Source organism: Podarcis bocagei, assembly GCF_964188305.1.
Source record: "Podarcis bocagei genome assembly, chromosome: 14".
Lineage (NCBI taxonomy): Eukaryota > Metazoa > Chordata > Lepidosauria > Squamata > Lacertidae > Podarcis > Podarcis bocagei.
Window position 1 is genome coordinate 15,062,574 of NC_138139.1, and position 23,891 is coordinate 15,086,464.

Consider the following 23,891-nt stretch of genomic DNA (forward strand, 5'->3'; position numbering starts at 1 on the left):
GGCGCTCATCTTGCTTTCAGGCCAAGGGAGCCGGCGTTTGTTCACAGACAGCTTTCCAGGTCATGTGGCCAGCAGGACTAAACCGCTGCTGGTGCAACGAAACACCGAGATGGAAGCCAGAGTGCACAGAAACGCCGTTTACCTTTCCGCCGCAGCAGTACCTATTTATCTACTTGCACTGGTATGCTTTTAAACTGCTAGGTTGGCAGGAGCTGGTACAGAGCAACAGGAGCTCACCCTGTCGCAGGGATTCGAACCGCTGACCTTCTGATCGGCAAGCCCCAGAGGCTCAGTGGTTTAGACCACAGTGCCACCCATGTCCTGATCTATTGTATGTTATTTTGGCTTGACCTCTGCAATGAGCTTTGGTTGAATTCAAAACAACAGAGTACTGTATTGCGTCTGAGGAATTTCCCCAGTGAAGAACTCACTCAGTTCCAAATATTTAGCTTCGTGCAACTTAAATTTCTCTCTCTCTCTCTCTCTCTCTCTCTCTCTCTCTCTCTCTGTACCTCTTCCTTCCGTCACTGTTGCTGGTACTACCCTTGTTGGGCAACCTATCGTAGTCATCTTTGTTTCCTGTTGCATTGAAAATATTAATAGAGTCCCTAATTTACTCAAGAGAAGGATGCTAGACATCAAAGGTATTCTTGAAGAGAATCAGGGGAGCAGCAGTTAGGCAGGGAGTCATCATTTCCTAATAACTTGCTGACGTGCAATCTACCATGGCTGGCAGATAAAGGAGGGTATAAAAAGGGGTGGAGAGCGAAGGAGCATCAGTTGAGAAAAGGCAGAGGTGTCTGCAACCCACTTATCCGCTCACACCACAGCTCAGTTTGGAAGAAGAGATTCCTTAAGAAAGCAGAATCATGGACCAAGAGGAATACAGACAGAGAGGTGAGTAAATGGATGAAGTCTTGCTGGAATTCCCACCGGGTTATGATAGTACTTTATAAACTCAAATGGTGCTTACGTTGCTGATTACGTTTACTGTTGTTGTTGTTTTGTCACATTATTATTATTATTATTATTATTATTATTATTATTATTATTATTATTATTTTCATGTGACTTAAGTTGGTTGCGTCCATTAATTTCAGTGGTCTCCTCTTAGCAGAACATTGGATGCAATCCATTATTATGATTTCTAGAACATGCTCGGATTTTTATTGTATTTTTGTTTTTACATTGTGCATCATTTTGTGATTTTGACAAAAATGCTATGAAAACATTATCTATCCATTCATCCATCTGCATCTATCTGTCTAATTATACATACATGCATGCATGCATGCATGCATGCATACATACATACATACATGCTATAAAATAAAGAAAGGTGAAACAAAATCTGCTATTCCTAATAAGAAAAAGTGCTCCATTCAGTCGGACTACCAGTACACGAAATGTGGTGAAGTGCTGTGGGACAGGTCCACTCAGAAGCAAGTCCCAGTGAGTTCCACAGGGCTTACGGATAAATGTGCAGAGGACTGCAGCCTTGGACTCCAACTCCCATCAGCTGCAGCCAACACTGGTAATGGTCAGGGACAATGGGACATGAAGTTCAGTAAGATCTGGAAGACCACCAGTTCCTCATCCCTCCTTTACAAGGTTATCGCATGTATGTTTCTTCAGAAGCACCACTATGTTAAACCAATTTAATTCCCCCCATATCATTTTTATTAAGTCTCCAGCTATATTTCAGAGCACTTGTCATCATATACCTTTTTTTTTTACATGTAAAGTTTCTTCTTGAATTCCCTCACTCCTCCTTTCCTGTTGTTTTTTACTCTTTTTTATCAGCTGCTTTATAACACACATATTTTTATTATCTAAACCCCACTAGCATCAAATCTTTCAATATTCCACTGCTCATTTTTCAAATCCTGCTTGTGACTTCATATATTGGTGATAATTTGATAGATATTCCATCAGCGATTTCCAATCCTACGTAAACACTTTATTGTTATGTCCTCTTATTAATTTGGCAGTCACTTTCGCCGTTTCAGCATATTCCATCAGTTTCACAAGCCATCCCTTCTTAATTGGCAATCCTTTCGTTCAATCAATTTTATTGATAGATAAGGACACGTAAGATTGCAAAGCAGTCATCAGAAGTAAGCTTACACCCTAATAAGCAGGTGTAAGGATTGCAGGCTTAAACCCTCCATGGTTTCATGGCTTCTAGAACAGCATTGTGAGAGCTCTGGCTCCATCAAAAACTGTGAAGTTGACATCAGGCGACATTGAAAGAAATCTCCGTTTGTGGCGATTAATTGGTAGTGGCTGATTCACCCATGCAGGTCATTGTTTTGATACCGTGGTGATGAGCATCTGGGGTGAACTGAGCCCAAAATCGATAGGAAAAGCTGTCTCAAGAGTTCACAACTCCTTTTTCTTCCAGGAAAAGAGATGGTGGACTACATTTGCCAGTACCTGACCAGCCTTAGGGAGAGACGGGTGTCTCCTGATGTGCAGCCCGGTTACATGAGAGACCAGCTGCCAGACAGCGCTCCTTTCGAGCCAGAAAGCTGGGACAACATCTTTAAAGACATTGAGAAGATCATCATGCCTGGGGTAAGGACTTCTAGTGAGATGCAACAGCAGGTGTGGTCTAATTTCATCCCCTACACAAGTCCTTCCTTGAGACCCAATTCTAAGGATCTGTTTGGAAGACTGTTCCTAAAGGAAGGGCAAACAGGGCATCTCTCCCCTTTCATAACAACTTGCATGAAAGCATCCTCCCAATTTTTGTCACAGGCTCATATAAGTTCAGCACAAACAGTTGGGCCTGGTGAGCATTTAATAATAATAATATTATAATAATTTGTTATTCATACCCTGTCCATCTGGCTGAGTTTCCCCAGCCATTCTGGGCAGCTCCCAATCGAGTGTTAAAAACAATACAGCATTACATATGAAAAATTTCCCTAAACAGGGCTGCCCTCAGATGTCTTTTAAAAATAGGATAGCTGCTTATTTACTTGATATCGGATAGGGGGGTGTTCCACAGGGCGGGTGCCACTACCGAGAAGGCCCTCTGCCTGGTTCCCTGTAACCTCACAATGAGGGAACCGCCAGAAGACCCTCGGCGCTGGACCTCAGTGTCCGGGCTGAGTGATGGGGGTGGAGACGCTCCTTCAGGTATACTGGGCTGAGGCCATTTAGGGCTTTAAAGGTCAGCACCAGCACTTTGAATTGTGCTCGGAAACGTACTGGGAGCCAATGCAGATCTCTCAGGACCAGTGTTATATGGTCCCAGCGGCTGCTCCCAGTCATCAGTCTAGCTGCCACATTCTGGATTAATTGCAGTTTCCGGGTCACCTTCAAAGGTTGCCCCACGTAGAGCACATTGCAGTAGTCCAAGCGGGAGATCACTAGAGCAGGCACCACTCTGGCGAGACAGTCTTTTAAATGATTGCCTGATTTAATGATAATGTGTTATACATTTGATGTTAGCCGCTCTGAGCCTGGTTTTGGCTGGGGAGGGCAGGGTATAAATCATCATCATCATCATTTGCCCTGGGCCAAGGGTTGCAGGGTGGTGCCGGCCAATGTGGCTGGCAACCCGGCTGCTTCGCCAACCCTCCTGCCCACCTGGTAAGACTCCTCATCTCCTCCCTTTTTAGAGCAAGCCAGGGAGGGAGGAGGTGGAGGACCTCTGAAGCAGCAACAAAAGAAAAAAATAAAATGTGAAGCAGAGGAGATCTAAACTACCAGTTCCAAAGCAGCAGCAAAACCCCCAACAAAAAGTAATTGGGGGTCAGGGAAAGGAGAGGATACCACCACCATTGCCATAAAGAGGAGGAGACAGAGACTCACAATATGATTCCCCCCAGCCACACACCCCTTAGAGCATGGGTAGGCAACCTAAGGCCCGGGGGCCAGATCTGGCCCAATCGCCTTCTAAATCCGGCCCACAGACGGTCTAGGAATCAGTGTGATTTTACATGAGTAGAATGTGTGCTTTTATTTAAAATGCATCTCTGGGTTATTTGTGGGGCATAGGAATTTGTTCATCCCCCCCCATAGAGTCCGGCCCCCCACAAGGTCTGAGGGACAGTGGACCGGCCCCCTGCTGAAAAAGTTTGCTGACCCCCGCCTTAGAGATTGCCCTGCCTATGTGCTTCCAGCTGCTTCTTCTTGAATGAAGATCTTCATGGGCTGCTGCACTTCTGATGCTACTGGAGTCTCCATAGTTTTTATTATATCTTACTGTTCTCAATGAACTGTATGCTGATCATGTTTACTATTATGGTTGCTTTGCTGGCTCGCACTTTTATGAGGTACTTTGGTTTTAAATTTGTATTACAATGTGAGTGTAGGTTCTTTAAACTCCCGGTTTTCAGAGGGACAGGGCTGGAAGTTCTCTAAATGAAGTCTAACCTGGGTTACAAATTTAGCGGAGGTTCTTAAGTAAACGGGGCCTTCTCTGCAGTGGCTCCCCATTTGTGGAATGCTCTCCCCATGGAGATTTGTCTGGCGCTTTCACCTTTAGGTGCCAGGCAAAAACATTCCTCTACAACCAGGCCTTTCACAGGTTGACATCTGATGTCCTTTTAAATAAGTTGTGGGAGGAGGGGTTATTGGTTCTTATATTTACTATGTATTTTGTGGTTTTTATGTAGTGATCCACCCTGAGATCTGTGGATGAAGGGTGGTATACAAATTAAATTAAATTATTATTATTATTATTATTATTATTATTATTATTATTATTATTATTACAGTGGTACCTCAGGTTACATACGCTTCAGGTTACATACGCTTCAGGTTACAGACTCTGCTAACCCAGAAATAGTGCTTCAGGTTAAGAACTTTGCTTCAGGGTGAGAACAGAAATCGTGCGGTGGCGGCGCAGCAGCAGTGGGAGGCCCCATTAGCTAAAGTGGTGCTTCAGGTTAAGAACAGTTTCAGGTTAAGTACGGACCTCTGGAACAAATTAAGTACTTAACCCGAGGTACCACTGTATTATTATTATTATTATTATTATTATTATTATTATTATTATTATTATTTAATAATCTGTCAGACTCTGGCATTTGCAATATGGAGATAATGCTGTCCTACCTTGTAGGGTTTTTTTTGGTAATGTACATGAAGCATTTTGAAGATTCGAAAAGCGTGGTATCAATGCTCATTAGTTATTATTTTTGTGATGAAAGATAGCAATAGCTGCAAAATTAACAAATGCATTCTGTATAATGGCAAGGTTGCAGAGTCGATCCCCGTATGGGTCAGCTGCATATTCCTGCCGACACACGATAAATAATGAACATAAACAAGAAGAAAACTGTACTGTGATGGCTTTCTTCTTTGAAAATCTGTATCGCTTCCTCTTTATGGATGGGTTTCCATTTCCTCTTAACGGGCATGTTTCGTTGAGATAAATGGTTTTGCTTTAGTGAGACATTTATCTACCAGTCCCACATTCTTCTATTTCCTTTGACATTAAAAAAAAATGCACAGATGCTTCCATCAGATCTGAGATGCACTCGGCGAGGACTGCAGTCCTCCCCCCTTTGCGGTCTAACAACCTAGGGTACTTGAAGATCTTGTGCCTTTAATTCCGGAATTCCGGGGTAGACATCTTCCCCTATCACTTGCCAAGCACCGCATTTCCCGCAGGGGAGCAATCTGCATGACAGTGGTGGGTGGAGCCACAGCCCAAAGTGGGCAGGGCCAAAGTGGGTGGAGTTTGCAAAGTGGGTGGAGCCACAGCCCAAAGTGGGCAGGGCCAAAGCCAAAGTGGGTAGAGTTTGCAAAGTAGGCAGGGAGCTTTGAAAAGCAGCCAAGAGCGACATAGAACGAAGCTGTAGGTTTCACATGCATCCTTTAAATTGTGAAGAAGATAGAACATCACTAGAAACAACAGAGAGGGCATTTGCAGGTGTGGCTCTCTGCTTTAGACCCTCCAAATGTTCCTATTTTCCAGGGACAGTCTTGGATTTACAGAAGCCATCCTGGTTTCTGATTTGATCCCGGAATGTCCTCATGTATCTTTATATTTGTTGGAAGCTGCCTAGAGTGTGTGGGGCTACCCAGTTAGATGGGCACGGTATAAATAGTAAAATTAATAGGATGTCCGTTCAGGATATATCTGAAGGAGCGTCTCCATCCCCACTGTTCAGCCCGGACACTGAGGTCTAGCGCCAAGGGCCTTCTGGTGGTTCCCTCACTGAGAGAAGTGAGGTTATAGGAAACTAGGTAGAGGGCCTTCTCAGTGGTGGCACCCGCCCTGTGGAACGCCCTCCCAGCAGATGTCAAGGAAATAAACAACTATCTGACTTTTAGAAGACGTCTGAAGGCAGCCCTGTTTAGGGAAGTTTTTAATGTTTGATGTTTTTTTATTATTATTATTATTATTATTATTATTATTATTATTATTATTATTATGTTGGGAGCCACCCAGAGTGTCTGGGGAAACCCAGCCATATTGGTGGGGTAGAAATAAATAATAATAATAATAATAATTTTCATGTGAGAAATGTAGGAGGGCAAGTTAAGGTAACCTTTGCTCCTTTTCACTTGTTTTCTGCAGTAATCAACCCTTTCTCACCCTCTCATCAGCTTCTCAACTCTTGTTTTTAACCCAGGTTGTCCATTGGCAGAGTCCACACATGCATGCCTACTTTCCGGCTCTCACCTCCTGGCCTTCACTCCTGGGCGACATGCTGGCAGACGCCATTAATTGCTTGGGATTTACCTGGGTAAATTACACCGCTTTTCTTGGGAGTTTTTATGTTGAATTGATGCTGCTCAACAAAATCATGGTTGTTGACTGCTGAAAGACTTTGTACCTGATTAACCTTTTAAATATACATTTATTATATCAACATTTGTTTCATTTAACTACCTATGTACATGGCTGGCATTTTAATATCATTGCCTCTCTGAGATATTGTCTTCTCTTCAACTAGGCCTTTAGCTAATTAATATTCTACAGCAGTGGTTCCCAATTAGCTAATTACTGAAGACCCCCCTATTTATCAAAAGCCAAGTCAAGGACATCCTACTGGCACTGTCCCTCTTGGGCTTGCTGATCAGAAGGTCGGCGGTTTGAATCCTCCCCCAACAGGGTGAGCTCCCGTTGCTCGTTCCCAGCTCCTGCCAACCTAGCAGTTTGAAAGCACGCCGGTGCAAGTAGATAAATAGGTACTGCTGCGGCGGGAACGTAAATGGCGTTTCTGTGCGCTCTGGTTTCCGTCACGGTGTTTCGTTGCACCAGAAGCAGTTTAGTCCTTCTGGCCACATGACCCAGAAAGCTGTCTGTGGACAAACGCCGGCTCCCTCAGCCTGAAAGCGAGATGAGCGCCGCAACCCCATAGTCGCCTTTGACTGGACTTAACTGTCCAGGGGTCCTTTACCTTTACTGTTTTATCCTGCATTTTATTCTGTGAACCGCCCTGAGATCTTATTATGAAGGGAGATATATAAATCTAAATAATAGTAATAATAATAATAATAATAATAATAATAATAATAATAATAATAATAATAATATCTTTATTGTCATGGCTCCCTCTCGGGAACAACGAAATTACTTGGCTGCTCCATCCACCCAGGTAGGGCACTCCACACAAAATCAAAACAACTATAAAAACACTAATTAAAACAATACAGTATAATACCGCAAGGAAGATTAGATGACTTTCAAAGTCCGGGCTTCCCATTCAGGGCCGAGATCGCTCTGGAGAAGAAGCTGTTCTTAAGACGGCCCGTTCTTGTCTTCATCGTCCTGTATCTCCGTCCCGACGGCAGGAGCTCGAAGAGACAGTGACCAGGATGCGATGGATCTTTTACTATGTCCAGTGCCTTCCTATGGCACCTTGTGGCATAAATCTGCTCTAAGGTGGAGAGTGGGCAGCCAACAATGCTCTCTGCTGCCTTAACAACTCTGCACAACCCCAACCTGTCCTGGGTAGTACAGCTTCCGTACCACACACATAAGCCATAAGTGAGCACGCTCTCAATGGCACAGTGATAGAAGGCAAGCAGCAGTTTCTGCGGAAGATGGTTTTTCCTTAGAATTCTCAAAAAGTACAGTCTCTGCTGCGCCTTCTTCACAAGCCCCCTTGTGTTGACACTCCAGGACAGATCCTCTTGTAATTCAATGCCCAAAAATCTGAACGTTGTTACCCTCTCCACACAGACCCCATCAATCAAAAGTGGCTGGACATTGCTCTTCTGTCTCCTGAAGTCCACCACAAGCTCCTTTGTCTTCCTTGTATTTATGAGCAAGTTGTTAGCTCTGCACCACTCTGTCAGCCGCTCCACCTCATCTCTATAGTCCATTTCACCCTCCCTTTCAGAGATGAGCCCAATCACGGTTGTGTCATCTGCAAATTTGACAACCCTATTACTAGGGTGAGCAGCGACACAATCGTACGTGTAGAGAATATAAAGGAGTGGACTGAGTACGCATCCCTGTGGTGTTCCTGTGGGAAAAAAGATTTTAAAAGGTTACAAAGAACAAAAGAAGAAAAGAAAAAGAAAAGAAAGAAGAAAAGCAGAAATCTAAATAAATTACATAAACTAATCCAATTAAATCTTAATGAAGGTAAGAAAAAATCATAGATGGATGTTTTAAAATTTGCACTTCTCCAAATGTGACAATGCCATTTTCCAGCTAAACAAAACACATACAAAATCACAAATATGCAAAAACAAAACAAAACAAAACAAAACACCACAACCCATCATATTAAGGGAAATTGCTTTGCAGGAATATGCATGGGAAGAAAACTTGCATACAAAGATGTGCATGCCAGGAGAATTTGCACTAAAATGATGATGAGTTTTCACTGGGATTTCAAAAAAAACACAAGCTGCTGTGGGAATGTTAAGGGCTGAACTTAAGAGTGGAAAAAATGAGAAGCTGAAACTGAGAGAGTCAAGTATCCCTACTCACAAGTAGGCTGCAGGTTTAGCAGCTTCCCTTTCCCTACACAAAGCATATTCGTTCATCGGTAGGCTTTGACCCAGTAAAAAGAGATCCTTTCCCTCATCCTGTATCTCTTTCACACTTGCAGGCATCTAGCCCAGCTTGCACGGAACTGGAAATGAACGTGATGGACTGGTTGGCTCAAATGTTAGGTCTCCCAAATTTCTTCTTGCATCATCATCCGGACAGCAGGGGTGGAGGTATCCTGCAGGTAAGTAGCTCAGGAGGGCTGTGTGTTTTCCTTGGTTTTATTTAGTCTGAACATGCTCAGAACTTCTAGTGCAAGAGATGGGGAGCCTGGGGAACCCCAAAACTCCCATCAGCCACATCTAGCATGACCAATGGTCAGTGATGATGCGAGTTCATCAACATCTGGAGGGCCACCATTTCCCTACTCTCTCTTTTTTTTAAGCCTACGGCATCCAGTATTCCTCAGTGGTCTCCCATCCATGTACTAACCAGGCCTGACCCTGCTTAGCTTCTGAGATCAGACAAGATTGAGCATGTTAAGGGTAGTATGTGTCAGGAGCTCGGCCTATACTCAAGTAGGACCCTGGCAGAGACACATGGCCAACTGGCATGTTCTCTCCCTCCTGATCGTTCGGGAGCTTCAAAAGCTTTCTTCAGCCCGAACACCACAGCGACCGATGCCAACCAACACCGGCACACTTAGGGATCCGCAGAGTTTGCGCAACTTGCGTAACAGAGCTCAGCAACTCAGCATTTTGGCTAATCTACTTTATTTACATATAAACACACCCGGAGCACTGCAACATGGCTCCTCTCTCTAGCATCAGACAGCAAAGAGAATGAACAAAGGACAATAGTCCCACTTCACCCAACACATTAACACAAACATCCTGTCTCCGTCACTTCCCACTCTGTGGAGTCAAAACATATACCGTCATGTGATAGACAACAGTCCCATGACTGCAGTCATGGAGCAGGAATTCTAACAGTATGGCCATAGACATCATTTCCCTATCCTTGTTCTACCGTCTTGTCTGGACATGTCAAAATTGATTTACATCCTTCTACTGGGGAATAGTTTGTGACACGCCTCAAACAAAAAAAGAAGCATTATTATATATTTATTTGGTTTTTCAGATTAAAGTTTTACAGTCACATATCCAACATACAACATAGAAACAAGATTCCAAAGAATCTCTTGGGCTTCCCTCCTCCTCTTTGTGGGCCCTATTGTTAGTCATTTCCTCCTGCATCTTTTATAATAATCCAAATCTTTTACCTCTCCACTGTGCCCAAAATTCACCATTAAACTACAACTGTTATTCCAATCCTACCAATGGATTTTAACCATTTACAATGGCTTTTAAGATAAATTATAAATTTTCCCCATTCCTTATTAAAATTTTGGTCTCCCTGATTTCTGATTCTCCTGGTCATTTTAGCCATTTCAGCATAATTTATCAACTTGATCTGCCATTCTTCTCTGGTAGGGACTTTATCTTCTTTCCATCTCTGGACCAACAACATCCGCACAGCCGTGGTCGCATACATAAATAATCTTTTCTAAAAAGAAGCATGATTATAAATGAGAGAGATTAATATCATTTCTTAGAGCAAACAGTAGGTGTCACCACTGGCCTATGATGAAATGATTCATAGATTGCAACATGCAGTGGGGACAAAATGAATTAGCAGTTTGTAGATTAAAACAGCAAGGTACAGTTTTCTAGCGGAAGGAGCCCGTACAGCGGCGTAGCGTGGGTTATCAGAACCCGGGGCAAGGCAAGTAATTTGCGCCCCCTAACCCGGGGCAAGGCAATTAATTTGCGCCCCCTAACCCGGGGCAAGGCAAGTACAGTAATTTACTCTCCCAAGCAGCAGCAGCGAGGCTTCTCTTTCCCCCGCGCTCTCCTGGAGCTGCCTCTTTTCTTTCTTTTTTTCCCCTTCTCCAAGGCTTTTCGCTTTCTCTCCTTAATTGATTCCTCCTCCACACCGCAGCGTTTCCTGGCTGCTTCCCCCCCCTTCCCCTCTCTCTCCTCCTCGCTCTGCTTGCCTTGCCCTGCCCTGCCTGAGGGCGCGCTGAGGAGACTCCGCTCTCCTTTTTGACCAGGCGAGGTGGAAAAGTCTCTTTCCGCCCCCTCGCCAGACTCCCTGCTCGGCAGCGGCAACGGCAGCAGCAGGCGCAGCCAGACGCCAGCCAGCCAGCGCGCCCGCCCGCCCGCCCGCCCGGCTTCCTCTCCTTTTTTTGCCCGCGGCAGAAGGCTTCGCTCTCCCCCTTCCGCGACCTCCTCGCCAAGGTCGAGCGAGCGCGGGCTCCCTAACCCGTGGATTTTAGTAGGGGCAGAGAGCTGCTAGTGCGAGCGCGCCCCCCGCCCATGTTGCGCCCGGTGCGGCCGGCCCCCGTGGCACCCCCCACGCTATGCCACTGAGCCCGTAGTTCAGAGACACAGCGCAAGCTCTGCATGTGTAAAGTCACAGGTTCAATCCCTGATAATTTCCAGTTAAAAAAAGGAGATGGCTAGTACGTAGATGGCAAGAGAAACCTCAGCCAGCTGCTATTCAGAAAGCTTTAGCTGAACTAAATAGCCTGACCTGTATCACTTCCAGACAGAGGCGAACCTAGGCTCCCTTGCACCCAGGGCCAGATTTAGGTTGGATGAGACCCTAAGCTACTGAAGGTAATGGGGCCCCAGCTGTCCTTTGTCAACAGCAAATTGTTGCTGTTTCTTGTGTTGAATATATGCTGTATGGTAATTTATGGACCTAATAGGTATCTAAAGCCATTTGCACTTGTTGCCATGGAACCAGTCCATGCGGAATGTAGGCACCCTGTATATAGAAATGAGCAAACCAGTGATATTTTAGGGAGCAGGCTAACAGGCCGGGCCCGTTACTTACATCATAGGAGCCTACGCAACAGAAAATACTGTTGCTGTATGTAGGTAAAGCTAAAGGGATCCCTGACCATTAGGTCCAGTCGTGGCCGACTTTGGGGTTGTGGTGCTCATTTCACTTTATTGGCCAAGGGAGCCGGTGTACAACTTCCGGGTCATGCGGCCAGCATAACTAAACCGCTTCTGGCGAACCAGAGCAGCGCACGGAAACACTGTTTACCTTCCTGCCGGAGCGGTACCTGTTTATCTACAGTGGTACCTTGGGTTACATATGCTTCAGGTTACATACGCTTCAGGTTACACACTCCGCTAACCCAGAAATAGTGCTTCAGGTTAAGAACTTTGCTTCAGGATGAGAACAGAAATCGTGCTCCGGCGGCGCAGCAGCAGCAGGAGGCCCCATTAGCTAAAGTGGTGCTTCAGGTTAAGAACAGTTTCAGGTTAAGTACGGACCTCCGGAACGAATTAAGTACTTAACCTGAGGTACCACTGTACTTGCACTTTGACGTGCTTTCGAACTGCTAGGTTGGCAGGAGCAGGGACCAAGCAACGGGAGCTCACCCTGTCGCGGGGATTCGAACCGCCGACCTTCTGATCGGCACGTCCTAGGCTCTGTGGTTTAACCTACAGCGCACCCACGTCCTAGTTGCTGTATGTAGGTTTTATTTTATTTGTTTTTTATCTTATATTATGGAAATGTACATCCAGGGTTTTTTCCTTTAATTTTTTGGGGGGCCCCCAAGAGAGTAGAGCCCTAAGTTATAGCTTGTTTAGCTTATACGTAAATCCGGCACTGCTTGCACCCTTGGCAATGAGCTCTGCTGAAGCACCCAGAGGAGCCTCTATGCTTCACCCAGCCACCCAGATCAGAGGAGGAGTGGCCCAGGGAGCATGAAAGGGGGGGGGCTTCTAGCCTCCAACATTTCTCTGGTGAAAATAGGGATGTCCTATTCAATAATAACTGGACAGGCGATAAATGATCTGCTTTGGCCTCTGGCCCCAGTTGCCATTGCCATGTGGCCTGGGAAGGCTACCCAGAAGTCAACATGACCCTCAGGCTGAAAAAGGTTCCCCACCTCTGAGGTCAAACAATTATTATTCAACACTTTTGCAGTGTTGAATATGCAGTGTTGAATATTTGATGCAGTTTCCATCGAAACTTGAGTTAATGGGGTGAAGGTGCCAAATCCACTTTAGTTGTGTAGACTGAATATACCAGTTTGTGACTGAATCGCACTCATAAAATAGTGACAGTCTAGAAGGGACCTGGGTATATAAGAGGGCTTCCTATATACCTGTGTGTGTTTGTGATATAGGTTGCTGTTAATAATAAGAGGGTTTGTTTCTTTCTGCAGAGCACAGTTAGTGAATCAACCTTGGTTGCTCTGTTGGCTGCAAGGAAGAATAAAATTCTGGAAATGAAGGAGTCTGAGCCAGGTGCAGACGATTCTGCTCTGAACTCTCGTCTCATTGCTTATGCCTCAGATCAGGTAAATGAGAGTGTGTGTCTGCATGTATATGAGTTAGGCCCCATCCGGACTATATATTTAAAACAGTATCATACTGCTTTAAACAGTCATGGTTTCCTCCCAAACATCCTGGAAACTGTAGTTTGTTAAGGGTGCTTAGAGTTGTTGACCCCAGTTCTAGGCACCAAAGGATAGGATACAGTGGTACCTCGGGTTAAGTACTTAATTCGTTCTGGAGGTCTGTTCTTAACCTGAAACTGTTCTTAACCTGAAGCACCACTTTAGCTAATGGGGCCTCCTGCTGTTGCCACGCTGCCGGAGCACGATTTCTGTTCTCATCCTGAAGCAAAGTTCTTAACCTGAGGTACTATTTCTGGGTTAGCGGAGTCTGTAACCTGAAGCGTATGTAACCTGAAGCGTATGTAACCCGAGGTACCACTGTATTGGTAATAAGTGCAGAAGATGACCAAAATGATAAATGGTCTGGAAACCAAGCCTTATGAGGAATGGTTGAAGTAGTTGGGTATAAATAGCCGGGATAAAAGGAAACTTTTATGTTATGATAGCCACCTTCAAAGATCTACAGGGCTGCTGCACAGAAGATGGAGCAAAATTGCTTTCTGCTACTGCAGAGGGTAGGACTCGAAGCAGTAGGCACTCATTCTGATTTGTTTGCAATGAGGTTAAATTACTTTTCATCCATGCCTTAACTCACATGTTCCTCATCATTAAAAAGTCTGATCTGTTGGGGAAGTGAGTTTGTTGTGCACGACTTCCCGATCAACTCTGATTGTGCAACATGAATTTAGTTTGGATGCCACTCAAAATTATCAACAGTCTGGAAGTGCCCCGTGTTTTTGATGAAGGCTTGCATGTGTAGGGGTGTCAGTTTTGGAAAAAGAAGGATGCATAAAGGTAAAGGTAAAGGTAAAGGACCCCTGATCGTTAAGTCGAGTCGTGAACGACTCGGGGTTGAGGTGCTCATCTCGCTCTATAGGCCGAGGGAGCCAACGTTTGTCCGCAGACAGTATTTCCGGGTCATGTAGCCAGCATAACTAAGCAGTGCACGGAAACGCCATTTACCTTCTTGCCGGGGTGGTACCTGTTTATCTACTTGCACTTTTTGGCATGCTTTCGAACTGCTAGGTTGGCAGGAGCTGGGACTGAACAACACCTATCCTTTAAGATATATGGGCTGAATATATGCACCAAGGACAAATCTGCTCAGGCCTTCAGCCAAACTTAATTGTAATTGTATTGACTAAATCTTGTTGTAGTATGGGCTCCTCTTGAACAACATTACCAGCACTTGAGTCCCTGGAATCTCCTTGCTTGTCTTCTCAGGCTCACTCCTCAGTAGAAAAGGCGGGATTAATTTCCCTCGTGAAGATGAGATTTCTTCCTGTGGATGAAAATTTTTCCTTGAGAGGAGAAACCTTGAAAAAAGCCATTGAAGAAGACAGAAGCCGTGGCCTGGTGCCCATCTTTGTAAGTTTTGTTCTCTATATACTTGGAAGGCTATTGGCCTTGGCGGTTCTCCTCTACTTCCTTGCAGCGGCGTAGCGTGGGTTGTCAGCACCCGGGGCAAGGCAAGTAATTTGCGCCCCCTAACCCCTAACCTGCCGCCGCTGCCAGCTTCTTCTTGCTGCTGCCTGGTCTGGTCTGGTGTGGTTCTCTCCCGCGCTCAGCGCTGCGCTGGGCGGCCGCTGCACTGTCCCTCCCCCAGATAGTCCCTCGCTCTCTCTCCGCACCGCACGCCTGGCACCCACCCCCTCCACAGTGGGCGGCGACCCGGCGGCTCGGATCGGATTCACACAGCCAGCACTGCAGTGAGAGAAAGTGAGTCAGGTAGGGGCAGAGAGCTGCGAGTGCGAGCGCGCCCCCCCCCAGATGTTGCGCCCGGTGCGGCCGGCACCCCCTGCACCCCCCACGCTACGCCACTGCTTCCTTGGTTGAAGTATTGCTTCTAAGTGTCAGTTTCTGGAAAGGAGAATGCTATTGTGCTTCGTTTCTGCATGAGGTTTTCCCAGAGGCATCTGGGAATAAGATATTGGACCAGAATAAGATACTGGACCAGACAGACAGACAGACAGATAGACAGACAGATAGAACAGCAACTTCTTTAAGGAGCATAAAACTATGGTTGAAGAAAGACAGGTGACACTTGCTTTTCAGAGCTGAAGGTTGTGGGAGCCCTGACGTTGTTTAGAACATGTCCAGCCATTCTTTCCATCTCTGGTTAAAACAAGTTGTGCAGGCTTTTCTAACACTTGCAAAACCTGTTTTCTCAGCAGCTGCCATGGGTCACCCCATGAGCACTGACGTCTCTCCCGTATTGCCTTCAACTCCCTGAAAACTGATGGCCGACTTATCTGCGTCCTGCGAGCAGACATTTTGTTAACCAATAAATTCGTGTCTCTGGTTGTTTTTGGATGTTCTGCTGTGCTTTCTTGACAACGCCCTGTTTTTGTCTAGGTTTGTGCAACTCTCGGAACAACTGGAGTCTGTGCTTTTGACAGCCTTTCGGAGATGGGACCCGTTTGTAAGTAGTCTCAATACTTCTCAAAAGGAACCGTTATAACAAGTCTTAGATGGTGACCAACCCTTTCCCCAAGCAAATCTCTGATTCTAGATTTTATGGCAACGCAACAGCTTGCGCAAGTGTCAGCCAGGAATCAACTTGTGCAGGAATCAACTGTTGCGCAACAAGCTTTCACTAGTGCAATTGTTGCATTAGATCTCATTGTTGTGCAGCCTTTAAATTCGGTCATCTGCTAGTGCAAGGGCAGACAGAGAACATTCAATACATCTCTATACCTTCTCAAACATCACCTTCAATTACTCTTTAGGCTCTAAAGAGGGACTCTGGCTTCATGTCGATGCTGCCTATGCTGGGACAGCGTTTCTCTGCCCAGAATTCAGAACATTTTTGACTGGAATAGAATACGCAGATTCCTTTACCTTCAACCCTTCCAAATGGATGATGGTTCACTTTGACTGCACAGCGTTCTGGTGAGTGTGAGGCTCAAAGCTTGCACACACGTGAAATTCTAAGTCTCTCAATTGCCCCCAATGACCAATTATTTCCCCCGGTCCCCATTTGTATAGGATCAAGGATAAAAACAAGCTGCAGCAAACCTTCAGTGTTAATCCCATCTACCTCAGACATCCCAACACGGGGTCAGCCACGGACTTCATGGTGAGTAAACTGAATGCAAAAGGAGGCTGTTGTAGACCAGACACCAGATTTCTGTGTTTGTTTGCAAAATAGCAGTAGGGGGCTGATTCTCTCCTCCTTTGTCTTTTCTCCCATGAGAAATCCCCCAAATTATTTACCTCCTTAGGCAAAACATACACCATCACCGTCATTAGTAGTTCTTACATATTAGTCTTCTTCTTCTTTGGTGATCCCTCTTAGCCGAGTAAGATTGTCTTCCATGAACACAGTCTTAACAGTAAATCCATAAGTGGCTGTGGAAGCCAATTCTGGATCCACACATCCTTCCATAGTAGGGACATAGGGTTCCAGGCGGGAGTTGATCATGGTGAGAGTTTGCCAAACGTGCCTCCTTCTTAGCATGTTTCTCCCTTTCGTCCTGAGTTTGAGCATCTTCAAAGTCCATGACACCTTTGGTAAAGGCTGTTCTCCAACTGGAGCGGTCACAGGCCAGTATTTCCCAGTTGTCAGTGTTTATACTCCTTTTTTTGTTGTTGTTGCCTTGAGAGAGTCTTTAAACCTCTTTTGTTGACCCCCAGCATTACGCTTTCCATTTTTAAGTTCAGAATAGAGTAGTTGCTTTGGAATACATATTAGTCTCACATTAGTCTCATATATGTCACATATTAGTATGTGACATGTGACTCCCATCAAATTATCCTGGGAATTGTCATTTGTTGAGGGTGCTGAGGTGCTGTGGGTTAAACCACAGAGCCTAGGGCTTGCCGATCAGAAAGTCGGCGATTTGAATCCCCGTCACGGGGTGAGCTCCCATTGCTCAGTCCCTGCTCCTGCCAACCTAGCAGTTTGAAAGCACGTCAAAGTGCAAGTAGATAAATAGGTACCACTCAGGTGGGAAGGTAAACTGCGTTTCCATGCGCTGCTCTGGTTCGCCAGAAGTGGCTTAGTCATGCTGGCCACATGACCCAGAAGCTGTACACCCGCTCCCTCGGCCAATAAAGCAAGATAAGCACCGCAACCCCAGAGTCGTCCACGACTGAACCTAATGGTCAGGGGTCCCTTTACCTTTACCTAAGGTTGCTGAGAGTTGTTAGGAAACCCTTATTCCCCTCGGAGAGTCCCACTCTTGGGAAGATGTATTGATTGTTGAACTGCTTTGAGCACTGCACCTCTGGGAGGGGAATAGGGGGTCTCCTAACAAAAACCCTTAATGAACCACAGTTCCTAGATTCTTTTTTTGGGATGGAGAAGCCATGACTGTTCAAAATGGTATCCTAGTGCTTGAAATGTATGGCGCATATGGGAACTTGGTTTCTGAAACAAGATGGGCTGTGTTTGGATGGGCTGTGGCTAGGAAGGCCTTTGCCCTAATACAATTCTCCAGTTATTCAGTCATGAGGGGGATATTTACTTATTTGCCTGATTTATATAGATTTATAAAAAAATTGTACACCACCCTTCATCTGTAGATCTCAGAAGGAGGCACCACTTTTTATTCGTTCTTTGTTTACCGGGGGGATACTAGGAGAGATTCCTGTGCCTGTTCTCTGTTTAATTCTAACTCAAATGAGGCCTTGTGGGCATCTGGTCTCTGTTTGGATGCACACCAAATGCAGACCATGGCTGATGGGAACTATAGTCCAAAACAGCTGGAGGGCAGCAGGTTTGGGAAGGCTGCAGGAGTGTATTCTCGGAAACGCAGACAGATGCATGAGCTTTCTCTATTGCCAAGGTACAGTCGCTCCCCATCAATAAGTAGAATGAGATCCCAGATATGTAGCTTTCGTGCCCTTGGCAGGTTTCGACATCCAACCCTTCTCCACCTTTTTCTCCTGGCTGAGCTCTGACTGTTGTTTGATTTACAGCACTGGCAAATCCCCCTGAGCCGAAGGTTTCGTTCTCTGAAGCTCTGGTTTGTGATCCGCTCGTTTGGTGTGAAGAAGCTTCAAGACCACGTTAGACATGTAGGTGAACTGGAGGTGGACATGTGTGACTGGGCAAGAGGGAATCTGTCAATTTTGGTTTCTAATTTCCCCCACTCTTAAGTGCAGTTCTAATGAAAATCCATTGTGTGTAGAGACCACGCAGCCAACCCCCTCATTGGAAATGACTCACACAAGGACAAATAATAATAATAATAATAATAATAATAATAATAATAATAATAATAATAATAATAATTTATTATTTATACCCCGCCCATCTGGCTGGGCTTCCCCAGCCACTCTGGGTGGCTTCCAAAAGAATATTAAAATACTGTGATACATCAAACATTAAAAGCTTCCCTAAACAGGGCTGCCTTCAGATGTCTTCTAAAAGTCTGGTAGTTGTTGTTCTCTTTGACATCTGGTGGGAGGGCATTCCACAGTGAGGGCGCCACTACCGAGAAGGCCCTCTGCCTGGTTCCCTGTAACTTGGCTTCTCGCAGTGAGGGAACTGCCAGAAGGCCCTCAGTACTGGACCTCAGTGTCTGGGTAGAATGATGGGGGTGGAGACGCTCCTTCAGGTATACTGGACCGAGGCCGTTAAGGGCTTTCAAGGTCAGCACCAACACTTTGAATTGTGCTCGGAAACGTACTGGGAGCCAATGTTGTCTTTCAAGACCAGTGTTATATGGTGTCGGCGGCCTCTCCCAGTCACCAGTCTGGCTGCTGCGTTCTGGATTAGTTGTAGTTTCCGGGTCACCTTCAAAGGTAGCCCCACGTAGAGCACATTGCAGTAGTCCAAGCGGGAGATAACCAGAGCATGCACCACTCTGGCGAGGCAGTCCGCAGGCAGATAGGGTCTCAGCCTGCGTACCAGATGGAGCTGGTACACAGCTGCCCTGGACACGGATTTAACCTGTGCCTCCATGGACAGCTGTGAGTCCAAAATGACTCCCAGGCTGCGCACCTGGTCCTTCAGGGGCACAGTTACCCCATTCAGGACCAGGGAATCCTCCACACCTGCCCACCTCCTGTCCCCCAGAAACAGTACTTCTGTCTTGTCAGGATTCAATCTCAATCTGTTAGCTGCCATCCAGCCTCCAACCGCCTCCAGACACTCACACAGGACTGTCACCGCCTTCACTGGTTCTGATTTGAAAGAGAGGTAGAGCTGGGTATCATCCGCATACTGATGAACACCCAGCCCAAACCCCCTGATGATCTCTCCCAGCGGCTGCATATAGATGTTGAAAAGCATGGGGGAGAGGACAGAACCCTGAGGCACCCCACAAGTGAGAGCCCAGGGGTCTGAACACTCATCCCCCCCCCACTTTCTGAACACGGCCCAGGAGGAAGGAGCGGAACCACTGTATAACAGTGCTCCCAGCCCCTCAAGACGGTCCAGAAGGATGTTATGGTCAATGGTATGGTCGCGGAGAAGTCAAGTTGCACCAGGAAGTGGTCTGACCATGGCACTTCTTTCGTTTCGCTTTTACTTAGTGTCAGATCACCAACATCCATAGAGGTAAACACCAGGTCCAAGGCATGTCTGCGGCTATGGGTTGGGCCAAACTTATTCAGGGGACAGCCCCATGGAGGCCATGCTTTCCACGAAGTCCCGAGCGGCCCCTTGTAAGGTCGTGTCGGCATGGATATTAAAATCCCCTAGGACAACCAAACTAGGTGTCTCCAGGAGAACATCCGCCACGACCTGAAGCAGCTTGGGCAGGGAATCCTTGGTGCAGCGGGGAGGTCGGTACACCGAAAGGAATCCTGTACTGCCCCTATTGCCCAACTTCCAGAACATGCACTCAGAGAACTGGGTCTTCCCAATAGGACGCCTGGTGCAAACTAATGACTTCCTAAAAATTACTGCAACCCCCCCTCCCCGCCCACAAGGCCTGGTTTGCTGTGCGTAAGAGAAACCTGGTGGACAAGCAGCGGCAAGAACAGGCCCATCTGCTTCATCCAACCAAGTCTCTGTTACATATGCCAGGTCAAGTCCTCCATCCATGATCAAGTCATGGATGGCAGTGGTCTTATGAATCATTGACCTGGCATTGCACAGCAGCACCTTCAGGTCATGTGGGTATTAGGTTTATGTTATTGGGCAAATTTTGGCCACAACTTTATTGAAATTACAGAATTTGAGCGGTATTGGCTTAGGCATTGATTGGACCTGACTGTATCTGACTCCTGCCCATTGTGCAGGAAGTCCAGTAAGGGTAAGCCACTGGTAGGGGGAGCCCCGTCGATGCGAACCATATATCCAGCTGGGATAGCTCAGTTGGTAGAGCATGAGACACTCAATCTTAGGGCTGTATGTTCGAGCCCCACATTGGGCAAAAGATTCCTGCGTTGCAGGGGGTTGGACTAGATGACCCTTGTGGTCCCTTCCAGCTCTACAACTCTATGATTCTATATACATCTTTGTTGGCAACTTTGTGTAATATGCAGAACTTTGGCTAATGAATCGGATAGGAAAGCAAGCTTGCTAGCTAGCAGCCAGGCAGAGTTTTTAAGTGCCAATGGTGAGTAGGTACCCCAAAGTTTCTCCAGCCTTTCTGCATGTTAAAATGTTAACTACATAAAGCTTTGAGGGTGGTCAGGGACATCTCATTGGTTCTGGGCAAGATCATGTTTTCATTTTAATTCTGCATCCTATGAGTTTTGCTCTGTTGGAAATGATAATTGCTTATGCTAAAATAAGAGGACAAAATGATGATTTTTTTTTAAATAGAAGAATGGAGGCCGTTGGTGGATTATACCTATCAAACTATATAACTCATATGAAATCACGTGCAGGATTTGAGATAGGAGCAATGGAAGAATGTAGAAAATGGATTTTGTGGGCTTAAAAAATAAATGTACAGTGGTGCCTCACAAGACGAAAAGAATCCGTTCTGTGATTCTCGTCTAGCGGTTTTTTCGTCTTGCGAAGCAAGCCCATTGACGGATTAGCGGCTTATAGCGGCTTTTAGCGGCTTATCTGCTGATCGGATCAGCTGATAAGCGGATTAGCGGCTTAGAAAAAGGGGGGGAAGGGGAAAAAAACCAGCAGGAACTCGCAAGACATTTTCGTCTTGCGAAGCAAGCCCATAGGAAATTCGTTTTGCAAAGCACCTCCAAAACGGAAAACTCTTTCGTCTAGTGAGTTTTCCGTCTTGCGAGGCATTCGTCTTGCGGGGCACCACTGTAAATGAGTTTTAATGCAGATATTAAGGGGGGATTTAAAAAATCAAGGAAGGAGGGGTAGGAAGTCAAGAGGAAAATTTGTAAAAAATAAACAAACCAATACCTAAGTTTGGAGTTATGTAATAATTTGGAAGATTGAATCAAAATCATTGTAAAACAATAATTGCTTATGCTTTTTTTGGAAACTGTAGGGCACTGAGATGGCCAAATATTTTGAGTCACTGGTTAGAAGTGATCCCCTGTTTGAAATCCCTGCTAAGAGACACCTTGGACTGGTTGTGTTTCGTTTAAAGGTAAGAGCAAATGTTCCCCCTCTAGAGTTTAAAACAACCCACTTCATCCCCACAAAAACAGCTATGAAGAAAGAGCGTAGGAGAGAATGAATCACTGTGAGCATCTCTAGTAGACATCAGATCTCCAATGAAAGGCTGAAGGGAGGTGGAATATAGCCAGGCCATTAACAAGGCTGCTTCCTATCCCTCAGTGCAGATACAGTCTAAGTTACTGGCTGTTTCCCCATCCTAGTTGCTATGGGTGAGGGAGAAAAATCCGCTAATTTATCCACTTCAAGTATAACTTTATAAACTTCTGTCATGCATCCACACCATCCACCAAGTCATCTTTTAATAGGAAAAAGCATAATTTAAGTTCACAGACCTGACTTCACTGGTGTTGGTCCAGATTCCTGGGTTAATCAAAATCTATGATGGGAATTGGTGCATTCAGTTGCATGGCCTCTCTCTTTGGTGCTGACCTTTAAAGCCCACAATGGCCTTGGCCCAGTATACCTGAAGGAGCATCTCCACCACCATCGTCCAGCCCGGACACTGAGGTCCAGCACCAAGGACCTTCTGGCGGTTCCCTCCCTGCGAGAAGTGAGGTCACAGGGAACCAGGCAGAGGGCCTTCTCGGTGGTGGCACCCGCCCTGTGGAACACCCTCCTATCAGATGTCTATGAAATAAACAACTATTTGTCTTTTAGAAGACATCTGAAGGCAGCCCTGTTTGGGGAAGTTTTTAATGTTTGATGGTTTATCGTGTTTTTAATATTCTGTTAGGAGCTGCCCAGAGTGGCTGGGGAAACCCAGCCAGTTGGGCAGGGCATAAATTATGATTATATTATTATTACTTTGAAAACAATTTGTACGTGGATTATCACAATATCTTTTGAAAACAGGGTCCTAACTGGATGACAGAAAAGGTCTTAAAAGATCTGAACAAATCGGGAAAGCTCTTTGTTATTCCGGCAACGGTTCACGACAAGTTCATCATTCGGTTCACTGTGACGTCTCAGTTTACAACCCGAGAAGACATCCGACGAGACTGGGCCCTCATCCAACAGGCTGCGGTGCAAGTCTTAAACATGCATCATACGCCCAAACCTGTCGCCATCTCAGAGGAAGGGGTCCAAGTTCCCAGCGTGATAACCAGCCCCATTTCAAAATCCATAGGTGCTGCTCCCTTTTTTGACTTAGAGGAAGAAGAAAGCAAAAGGCCCCCATGTAAAATAACTGTGCAGCCTCGAAGAGGCTCTCTAAGCCCTTCTCCGTGGTTGTTCGGGGAAAATGTCGCCGTGCCTGAGGATCCTCATTCGGACGACTGCTTCACAGAAGGCAGCCTGAGCCCCACCAACCACAAAGTGCCCTCGTTCTCTGCTCAAAGCAAGAAGAAGACAGCTCGCTCTCTCAGTGTGCCAACAGCTGGCTTTTGGGAAGCGAACCACCCAAAGGCCATGGGCTTGGAGGTCCCCGGAAAGAGAGGATCTTGCACCAGCGAGAAACTCCTTTCCCAATTGCCCAGAGAGATACTGATGCTCAAGAAAAGCGCCCTGAAGAAACACCTGAAATTTTACAGCGTGCCCAGTTTTCCGGAATGCACGATTCAGTGTGGGCTCCAGCTGCCGTGCTGCCCTCTACAGGCCACCGTGTAGTCAGTCCTCCACCCTCAACGGCTGTCCCCCTGCTCTCCTCAAAGCAGCGAGAACCAAAGCCTGCTTATTCTCATGCAACGCAATAATCTATGACCCTCTCTAATAATATATAAAATAATTATATTAGTTACAGAAGACTCTGTGCTATTTTTTTTAAAGCCTGTATATTTAATAAGTTTAAAAGAGAAATAAAACTATTTAGCATTGTGCCTGGCGTTTCATGTTTCATTGCAGATTCTCTGCTTCCATATGGAATTTTTGCATTGTGGGTTGGTAAGCTATCATACAAAAGGGGGTCAGCAACTAGAGGCCATTAGTTCAAAACTGGCCCCTTGAGATTTGGTGGGGTTTTTTTTGTACAATCTTTTTTATTCAGTTTTACACTA

General features: G+C 45.8%; 2 protein-coding genes across 2 annotated transcripts in view; one reads left to right on the plus strand and one right to left on the minus strand.

Annotated features, from left to right (window-relative positions):
• Positions 1-653: 653 nt before the first annotated feature.
• On the plus strand, positions 654-23,714 carry HDC (histidine decarboxylase). Its single transcript, XM_081170026.1, has 12 exons — positions 654-897; positions 2,405-2,577; positions 6,597-6,710; positions 9,033-9,155; positions 13,164-13,298; positions 14,622-14,765; positions 15,753-15,819; positions 16,127-16,289; positions 16,386-16,476; positions 18,321-18,419; positions 21,767-21,868; positions 22,753-23,714. Exons 1-12 carry the CDS (start codon positions 870-872, stop codon positions 23,503-23,505), a joined length of 1,992 nt encoding a protein of 663 aa, XP_081026152.1. The 5' UTR covers positions 654-869; the 3' UTR covers positions 23,506-23,714.
• The window catches only part of SLC27A2 (solute carrier family 27 member 2), a 40,953-nt gene continuing 31,882 nt past the window's right edge, over positions 14,821-23,891 (minus strand). Inside the window, exon 11 of the transcript XR_014002003.1 lies at positions 14,821-15,217. The gene's annotated coding sequence lies outside the window, so the exon portion shown is untranslated. The remainder of the gene's footprint in view (positions 15,218-23,891) is intronic.